This window comes from Salmo salar, chromosome ssa07 (genome assembly GCF_905237065.1).
Source record: "Salmo salar chromosome ssa07, Ssal_v3.1, whole genome shotgun sequence".
Classification (NCBI taxonomy): Eukaryota; Metazoa; Chordata; class Actinopteri; order Salmoniformes; family Salmonidae; genus Salmo; species Salmo salar.
The window spans coordinates 20,719,095-20,729,001 of record NC_059448.1 but is presented as its reverse complement, the minus strand read 5'-3'; the positions used below and the strand labels follow the sequence as shown (position 1 = coordinate 20,729,001).

General features: G+C 42.2%; 1 protein-coding gene and 1 long non-coding RNA gene across 2 annotated transcripts; one reads left to right on the top strand and one right to left on the bottom strand.

Annotated features, from left to right (window-relative positions):
* Nucleotides 1–3,316: 3,316 nt before the first annotated feature.
* LOC106608777 (uncharacterized) lies at nucleotides 3,317–6,238 on the bottom strand. The gene is made up of 2 exons (XR_001329580.2): nucleotides 6,141–6,238; nucleotides 3,317–3,838 (listed from the first exon to the last, which is right to left on the bottom strand). It is a non-coding gene; the product is annotated as an uncharacterized lncRNA (long non-coding RNA).
* Nucleotides 5,468–9,543, top strand: LOC106608776 (E3 ubiquitin-protein ligase KEG). Its single transcript, XM_014206904.2, has 2 exons — nucleotides 5,468–5,994; nucleotides 8,326–9,543. Exons 1-2 carry the CDS (start codon nucleotides 5,550–5,552, stop codon nucleotides 8,382–8,384), a joined length of 504 nt encoding a protein of 167 aa, XP_014062379.1. The 5' UTR covers nucleotides 5,468–5,549; the 3' UTR covers nucleotides 8,385–9,543.
* The last annotated feature ends 364 nt before the right edge of the window (nucleotides 9,544–9,907 follow it).

Here is a 9,907-nt window from a genome sequence, read left to right as displayed (position 1 = left end):
TGTGTGAGGAAAGGTTGTACTCTATGGATGAACCTGCAGGAGCGAGTCACTGTTTTGATGTTTGCAGATCCTGGACAGCAGGGTGTTGTCCAGAGTCACGCCAAAGTTCTTTGCACTCTGGGTGTTTGACACTGTGGAGTTGTCGAATTTGATGAAGAGATCTTCGAGCGGGCAGGCCTTCCCCAAGAGGAAGAGCAGCTCCGTCTTGTCGATGTTGAGCTTGAGGTGGTGGGCCGACATCAAAGCTGAGGTATCTGCCAGGCACGCAGAGATGCGTGTCGCCACCTGGGTGTCAGAAGGGGGTAATGAGAAAAATAGTTGAGTCATCTGCATAGCAATGATAGGAGAGACCATGGAGATTTTTATTGTCACATACACCAGATAGGTGCAGTGAAATGTGTTGTTTTTACAGGGTCAGCCATAGTAGTATGGCACCCCTGGAGCAAATTAGGGTTAAGTGCCTTGCTCAAGGGCACGTCGCCAGATTTTTCACCTTGTAAGCTCGGGTATTTGAACCAGCAACCTTTTGGTTACTGGCCTAACGCTCTAACTGCTAGGCTACCTGCCGAGTGATTTGCTATGTAGAGAAAAAAAGATGAGGGTCTGGAACCGAGCCCTGGGGGACACCAGTAATGAGACCACGGGGTGCAGACAATTCACATTTCAGTGTCACGTGTACAAGTACAGTGAAATGGCCTTCTTGCAAGCTCTAAACCCAACAATGCCGTAATCAGCAGCAGCAGGGTAGCCTAGTGGTTAGAGCGTTGGACTAGTAACCGAAAAGTTGCAAGATCGAATCCCTGAGCTGACAAGGTACAAAATCTGTCGTTCTTCCCCTGAACAAGGCTGTTCCTAGGCCGTCATTGAAAATAAGAATTTGTTCTTAACTGACTTGCCTAGTTAAATAAAGGTAATAAGAATTAAGAAGAACATAAGTAAGTAAGCTATATACAAGGTCAGTTCCAATACCATATATACAATGTGCAGTGATACTGGAGTGATAGAGGTGACTAAGCATCAAGATATGATGAAGTGTGTGTAGAGTCAGTTGGAGTGTGAGTGTGTAGAGTCCTGTGAGTGTGCAAAATGTAATACAAAGGTCAGCTCAGATAGTCTGTGTAGCCATTCTGTTAGCAATTTAGCAGTCTTATAGCTTGGAGATAGGAGCCTGTTTGTGTCAGACTTGATGTACTGGTACCGCTTACCGTGCAGAAGCCGAGAGAACAGTCTATCGCAGGGGTATTCAACTCTTACCCTATGACGTCCGGAGCCTGCTTGTTTTCTGTTCTACCTGATAATAAATTGTACACACCTAGTGTCCCAGGTCTAGATCAGTTCCTGATTAAAGGGAACAATGAAAAAATGGTGTGGAACTGGCTTCGAGGTCCAGAGTTGAGTATGATGGGTCTATGGCTTGGGTGGCTTTAATGATTTTCCGGGCCTTCCTTTCATACTGCTTTATATAGAGGTCCTGGATGGTAGGGAGATCGGCCCCGTGATGTACTGGGCTGTCCGCACCACCCTCTGTAGCAGCGATACAGCCAGTCAAAATGCTCTCAATGGTGCAACTATAAAACTTCTTGAGGATTTGAGGGCCCATGCTAAACCTTTTCAACAGACTGTGTGTGTGTGTGGACCATTTTAAGTCCAAGGTGATAATCTAGATGGGTGAGGACAGTGTGGAGAGCAATTGAGATTTGGTTGTCTATGGATCTGTTGTGCAGTAAGCCAATTGGAGTATGTCTAGGGTGTCTAGGATGATGAAGTTGATGTGCGCCATAACCAGCCTTTCAAAGCACTTCATTATTACAGGTGTGAGTGCTACAGGAGTGCTACAGGGCGGTAGTTATTGTTTCATGAAGCTATAATGTTCTTGGGAACAGGAATGATGGGGGTAACCTTAAGACTTGGGGATTATAGACTGGGCCAATGAGAGGTTGAAAATGACTGTGAATATGCCTGCCAGCTGTTCTGCCCATGCCTTGAGAACACACCCTGGAATACCGTCTGGCCCCGAGGCCTTGCGAATGTTGACCTGATTAAAGACCTTAGTCACATCGGCCTTGGAGAGCGAGATCACCCAGTCCTCTGGGTCGGTAGGGTCCCTCACGCATGGCACGGTGTTGTTATTGTCGAAGTGTGCATAAAAATGTATTGACTTCAACTGGTAGAGAGGTATCATTGGGCAGATCACGGCTGGGTCTTCCTTTGGCCCCTGTCCTCAGCCGTAGCCTCAGGGTTGTCTGAGATAGCCCTGGGTGCGGTAGCCATGTCCTTTAGCTTAGTGCCAGCCTCGGTCTTAATCCAGGGCTGCTGATTGGGAAAGCAGCAAACTTTCATGCTGATGCATTTCCTAATGAAGCCGGTGACGAAGGTCATAAGCGTGTTGATTTTTATCAGCAGAGACCGAACATATTCCAGTCAGCCCTAACAAAGATGTCCTGTAGCATAATCTCTGATTCTGATGACCATTTCTCAAAGGAGCGAGTCACGGGTACTTCCTGTTTTGAACTTCTGCTTGTAAACAGGAAGCAGGAGTACAGAGTCATGATATAATTTGCTGAGGGGGGTGGGGGGGGGGGCCTTGTGTGCTTGCTTGTGGTAGAGTAACAGTGGTCTTTATCGCCGGAGACGTGTTGATAGTCTCTTACAGTTCGTTAAGTTCCAGATTGTTATTTTTCTTGTCCTGAGGTGAAATGTATATAACAGTCACGACATCCAGTCTTGCACGTACAGTGCAAGCTGAAAACTCCCTCGAGAAGTGGAGTCGGCATTTGACCATCAGGTATTCCAAGACGGGTGAACAATGGGTCGAGAGTTCCACTACACTCTAGTCAGCACACCATTTGTTGTTGATGAAGAGGCAGACCGCTCTTCATTTCCCTGACTCCACTGACCTGTCCACTCACTGAAAGGAGAATCCATTGAGTTGTATAGCCATGGGGGGTATCTTGTCCGAAAGCCATGTTTGAGAAAAGCTATGTTTTTTTAATCCGTTTTTTAAAGCTAAACTTGGTTTTTGCCTGATTAACCTCTGGTGGCAGAGCATTCCATGATGACATGGCTCTGTACATAACTGAGCAGCGCGTTCAATCAGTTTTTGGTTTGGGTACAGTGAAGAAACCCAATGTGGCGTGTCTGGTGATGTATGACAGTTCATGAGGTCGTAACTTATTGAGTCATCATACTGTACGTGCAAGACTGGATGTTGCAATCTTTCACTCACTATAGGATGACTCACTTTCAAAATAGACATGAACCCATGTGGGTGTTATTTCAAATGAAGGAATCTAGGTATTTCCCATGACAAAGGTCAAACAGTGTGTCATTTGTTTATTTTATGGGGGTTGAACTGGAAACAAGAAAGGGAATGAGAAAGAGAATGTAAAGGAAAGTAAAGTGTACAGTGAGAATCTCCATTGAAATGTTTTCTGGTCAAGGAATAGGCTTTATCTGGGTCCGGGGAACCAGCCCTATGCCTCTTTTTCTGTTCAGTACAAGTTCTAAACTGTTTTGTTCTTAACATAACTACATACAGGATCCCTTTTTACGGTAAGTAAATCTACAGGTGTTAAGCACAGAGGAAAATGATTCCGGAGGACACAACACATCAAAGAGTACTGTCTAGATTCTTTCAGATGTCTCATCCTTCCCAAGATCCCGTTACTCTTGGCTTTGACTGTAGGAGGAGGAGGAAATCTCCATGAAAAGAGTTCCCGGGTCACCTGATAGGTCCAGGGCTTTGTCTGGAGGATTACTGTGGAGACAGAAGACTGTTGTCACGTCTTCAACCCGACAAACCCCGGAGAGTGTCAGGAAGAGGGAGGTGCTGGGATTTCTGGGAAGGGAAAAGCCAGTAGAGGGATTACGGAGGGCCAACAGAAACATATACAATAGTATCTGTTGTTGTGTTTTCATAACAGATTCTTGCAGAGCACGTGGTATAACTATCAGCTTGTTTAATATCGAAGTTTATTAAGCTGATCAAGGGCATATCAAATGAGATGGAATTCAAAGGGTGTCTGAGCCAGTGTGACTAATAAGAGTAGTCATACGTGACTGATGTGGGTTTATTTATGGGTTATGGTATTAGCAGATAGGCTATGGGATAGCATAGGAAGTTGTGTCAGTCTGATCTCCTTGCAGTCATAGCTTAGTCTGGGTGCCAGTCTTTTTAGCTAACATTCCACTCCCCACTCCTGTCTATGGGAAATGGCAGGTAGTGGCAAGGAGTTTAATGTAGTAGCTGAACAGAGACAGCAACCAGGCTAGTCATGGCTCACTCCTGTTCTGTCCTGTTTGGTGCAGTTAAAGTAGTCTGATGTCATCAACGAAAAAGCCCAGAGGGATTTTACCAAGGAATCTGGAATTCTATAAAGACTTTCACTAGTATCTTCCCCGGTCTCTCCTCTCCCCACAGAAAGACATACAGACAGATGCACAGACAGGGGCCAGCTTGATGCAGAATAATATCATAATCACTGTATTTCACAAGACAGGAAACCCTGACTCAAGCACTTTGTCTTACATTTATGGTTCTCTATTATATCTTGGAAATGTTTGTGATAATATCAGACAGACAATGGCCAAACTGTAGCAGAATGGCCTACTAACTTTATTATATATACAGTTTAAAGGAAGTGTGGATAAAGAGTGGGAGAAGGGTTATGGCTCAACAATGTGAGGGTTGTCACAAGTTAACACAGCCACAAAGTCATAATTATGGCTAAACCCCGCCCATTTCTACCATTTACCTTCTTAAAATGTGATTGTAAACCCTAACCACACTGCTAACCTTATGCCTTTGTAGGTAATTTGGCTTTGCGGCTGTGTTAACAGTCAACAAGTTGGAGACTTTTATTTCCCTCACCAGCTTTAAACATCAGCTACCTGAGCTGCTAACCGATCGCTGCCGCTGTACATAGTCCATCTGTAAATTGCCCACCCAATCTACTTACCTCATCCCCATACTGTTTTTATTTGTACTTGTCTGCTCTTTTGCACACCAGTATTTCCACTTGCACATCATCATACGCTCATTTATCACTCCAGTGTTAATCTGCTAAATTGTAATTATTCGCTCCTATGGCCTATTTATTGCCTACCTCCTCATGCCTTTTGAACACACTGTATATAGACTTTCTTTTTTTCCTACTGTGTCATTGACTTGTTTATTGTGTTATTGGCTTGGTTATTCCATGTGTAACTCTGTGTTGTCTGTGTTGCACTGCTTTGCTTTATCTTGGCCAGGTCGCAGTTGTAAATGAGAACTTGTTCTCAAATAGCCTACCTGGTTAAATAAAGGTGAAATAAAATAAAAATAAATAAACAAGTGATGAGCCTATGTGGGAATTGCCTCTCTCTTTGATGACATCACTGTATTTTAAAAGATTAGTCATCTGTTGACAGTATGTTTGGCAAGGTGTCAAGTGAGTCCCTTCCTCCCACGCACTTCCCCCTCTAAAAATCAAAACACACTGTAGCTTCATAGTCTCATCATTCCGATAGTTCATTCTCGTTGAATAAACAGCACCCAAAGAGAAACAAAAATGTGTTCAGAACATGAGTGCGGAATTTGTTACAGAAGCTACAACACGGATCGTCGGTGTCCTCGTGAGTTACAGTGTAAGCACAGCTTTTGTGAGAGCTGTATCGTGACTCTTTCTCGACCCTCGGTATGTGAAGTGGAATCCAGGAAGGAATGTTCGCGGCAGGACAAGACAATTGTTTGCCCACTGTGCCGGTACACAACGTCGGTCTCGGGTAAAGTGAGGGCAGCGCTTCGGGTAGACGAAGGTATTCTTGAGCGCATGGTGTTATCTGGCGTACTAAGCATGACAGACGACGAGGAGGATAGTGAAGATGATGAGACTTCTCAGGAGAACTCAGCCGAGGAAAGGGACTCATCTTCGGGTTCCATAGTTGGAAGGTTCCGCTGTTCGCTGAGGCGCGTCTGGGGCAAATTAACTCGGAATCATGACCAACGGAGAGCGGGTAAATTGCTCTATTCTATTGCAGTACTGTAATTTAGTTTTCACAATAATAAAACACGACTATTCATATTCAATTAGATTATATTTATAGCCTATGGCTACTGTTATGGCATTTTCACTACTTAAGTTATTATATTCTGTACCTACCCAAAGAAGCATAGCGGGGTTGCCTGCGCAGCGGACGTCTGTGTGTCCGCTAACACAGGACTATTAAAGGCCCAGTGCACTACTTTTGTGAAATATATACAGTACCAGTCAAAAGTTTAGACACACCTACTCATTCCAGGGTTTTCTTTATTTTTAGTCCTTCAAGACTGTAAAAGCACTCCTCGTGAAGCTGGTTGAGAGAATGCCAAGAGTGTGCAAAGCTGTCATCAAGGCAAAGGGTGGCTACTTTGAAGAATCTCAAATATAAAATATCTTTGGATTTGTTTAACACTGTTTTGGTTACTAATTGATTCCATATGTGTTATTTCATAGTTTGTTCTACATTGTAGAATAATAGTTTAAACAATGTAGAAAATAGTAAAAATTAAGAAAAAACATTGAATGGGTTGGTGTGTTCAAACTTTTGACTGGTACTGTATATACAGTGGCTTGTGAAAGTATTCACCCCCCTTGGCATTTTTCCTATTTTGTTGCCTTACAACCTGGAATTAAAATAGATTTTTTGGGGGGTTTGTATCATTTGATTTACACAACATGCCAACCACTTTGAAGATGCAAAATATTTTTTATTGTGAAACGAACAAGAGATAAGACAAACAGAACTTGAGTGTGTATAACTATTCACCCCCCCCCACACCCCAAAGTCAACACTTTGTAGAGCCACCTTTTGCAGCAATTACAGCTGCAAGTCTCTTGTGGTATGTCTCTATAAGCTTGGCACATCTAGCCACTGGGATTTTTGCCCATTCTTCAAGGCAAAACTGCTCCAGCTCCTTCAATTTGGATGGGTTCCACTGGTGTACAGCAATCTTTAAGTCATACCACAGCTTCTCAATTGGATTGAGGTCTAGGCTTTGACTAGGCCATTCCAAGACATTTAAATGTTTCCCCTTAAACCAGTTGAGTGTTGCTTTAGCAGTATGCTTAGGGTCATTGTCCTGCTGGAAGGTCAACCTCCGTCCCAAATATCTGGAAGACTGAAACCGGTTTCTGCCAAGAATTTCCCTGTATTTAGCACCATCCATCATTACTTCAATTCTGACCAGTTTCTCAGTCCCTGCCGATGCAAAAACATACCCTCAGCATGATGCTGCCACCACCATGCTTCACTGTGGGGATGGTGTTCTAAGGGTGATGAGAGGTGTTGGGTTTGCACAAGACAGTGTTTTCCTTGGTGGCCAAAAAGCTACATTTTAGTCTCATCTGACCAGCGTACCTTCTTCCATATGTTTGGGGAGTCTCAAACATGCCTTTTGGAAAACACCAAACGTGTTTGCTTATTTTTTTTCTTTAAGCAATGGCTTTTTTTCTGTCCACTCTTCCGTAAAGCCCAGCTCTGTGGAGTGTATGGCTTAAAGTGGTCCTATGGACAGATACTCCAATCTCCACTGTGGAGCTTTCGTGGTCTTCAGGGTTATCTTTGGTCTCTTTGTTTCCTCTCTGATTAATGCCCTCCTTGCCTGGTCTGTGAGTTTTGGTGGGCGACCCTCTCTTGGCAGGTTTGTGGTGCCATATTCTTTCATTTTTTTAAATAATGGATTTAATGGTGTTCCGTGGGATGTTCAAAGTTTCTGATATTTTTTTATAACCCAACCCTGATCTGTACTTCTTCACAACTTTGTCCCTGACCTGTTTGGAGCACTCCTTGGTCTTCATGGTGCCACTTGCTTGGTGATGCCCCTTGCTTTGTGGTGTTACAAACTCTGGGGCCTTTCAGAACAGGTGTGTATATATACTGAGATCATGTGACACTTAGATTGCACACAGCTGGACTTTATTTAACTAATTATGTGACTTCTGAAGGTAATTGGTGGCACCAGATCTTATTTAGGGGCTTCATAGCAAAGGGGGTGAATACATATGCACACACCACTTTTCAGTTTTTTTAATATTTTTTGAAACAAGTTTTTTTTCTTTCATTTCACTTCACCAATTTGGACTATTTTGTTTATGTCCATTACATGAAATCCAAAACAAAATTCATTTAAATTACAGGTTGTAATGCAACAAAATAGGAAAAACACCAAGGGGCATGAATACTTTAGCATGGCACTGTATATATGTTTGTTTTCTCCAGATTACTTCCCGTGGTTATGCAAAAAAAGCCTACTATTTATAGTTTTTTTTTTCTTCATACGTCTACATATTTATTCTCCCTTTACAGATTGTATGACTGATGAGGACCTACGAGACCTTGCCATGATGTCATGCTACATCATTTGATGAGGACTTCGTTGGAAAAAAAGTAAACAGCTGCTGCTGCACCTGATTGATCAGAGAGGGCGTTGCTGTCCACGAGCCTACGCTACAGTATTTAGAATGTAGAAGACTGGCGGGTCCAGTTGGACCAAGCAAGAATATAGCCTCTTCGCACCGGGAGACCTGTACACGTTGATCTCCCGTTGCTGAAGGCGACATCCCTTACCCCGAATAACATATTTACCAGCCCTCCGGTTTATTTACGAGAAACTTTACCCGTCACTGAAGGCAATTCTATAATCCTATTTACCTGTCGGTACGGGCTGTACAATGTGTGAACTATGGTAAAAAAGTATGTTTAAATATACATTTTATGAAGCTCACTCCCTACTCCCTACCAGTTTTCCACGTGATTTTACCATGTGATCCTAGATTGCAGCACACCATTAGGAAGATAGGATGTGAATTTGGTCAATTTGAGGAAAGTTGTTTTTTTTCTCCACACATTGTAAAAAGAAACACACATTGTAAGAATAAACTAGCAGGAATATAGCGTTGTTTACACAGGCAGCCCAATTCTGAGTTTATTTGAACTAATTGGTCTTTTAACCAATCTCATCAGATCTTTTCACATCAGATCTTTTCCAGAGCTGATCTGATTGGTCAAAAGACCCATTATTGGGGAAACAAAATATCAGAATTGGGCTGCCTGTGAATTCTATAATAGCCAACTAGGCCTAAATGTCAATTTCTTCTCACTTGCATGTCATAATTTGGTGGTGACCAAACATAAACACAATGGTAAAACAGAATTGTAAAGGCCGAAAATGACAAGACCATATATAGGCTTTTCTCTGAAGCCATGAGGCTACCGAATGAAATGTTTTTGTATGAAATTGTCTTTGGTGCTTTGAAGTAGCCTATTTTATTTAACCTTTATTTAACTAGGCAAGTCAGTTAAGAACAAATTCTTATTTACAATGATGGCCTACCCAGGCCAAACCCTATGACTTTCCATTTCCAACGATTAGAATATGTATTTAATATTGTTGGTGCTAAGTTCACAAGCACAAACTTAATATAATTCAATATGTAATTCAGTGTATTTATTTCACTTTCATTGATTGTGCACCTCTTGTAGGCCTACGTTTTTTTGTAATAAAAGCATATAGGCATACCAATATTATTGTCTTGTTCGTTCATTTTCATATATAGCCTGGATAAATAAGTTGCAGCTGTAACTGATAAGAATAAGTTCATCATTTAGGTGAATAAAGGATACAGTTATGAACTTCTGCTCGGTTTACCATTATTATGAATAGAAGACAGAGTTTAAGCTCATACCATATAGGCCTATCCAATAATCAACAAAATAAATGTTCACAAAAGCTACATTTCCATCCAATTAGCAACAGATTTTCATGCGAATATTCAACAATGGCATAAAAACATTATGCACATTTTCCCACCAGAGACGTTTCGATCAAATTGACTTGTTGCAAATAAAAAGATGTACGTGATGACGTACTCCACATAAACATTTCTTC

Coding starts and splice junctions, on each gene's coding strand:
- LOC106608776 (XM_014206904.2), top strand. CDS start 5,550: ATGTGTTCAGAACATGAGTGCGGAATTTGTTACAGAAGCTACAACACG. Junction 5,995..8,325: donor TCATGACCAACGGAGAGCGG/GTAAATTGCTCT, acceptor CTCCCTTTACAG/ATTGTATGACTGATGAGGAC.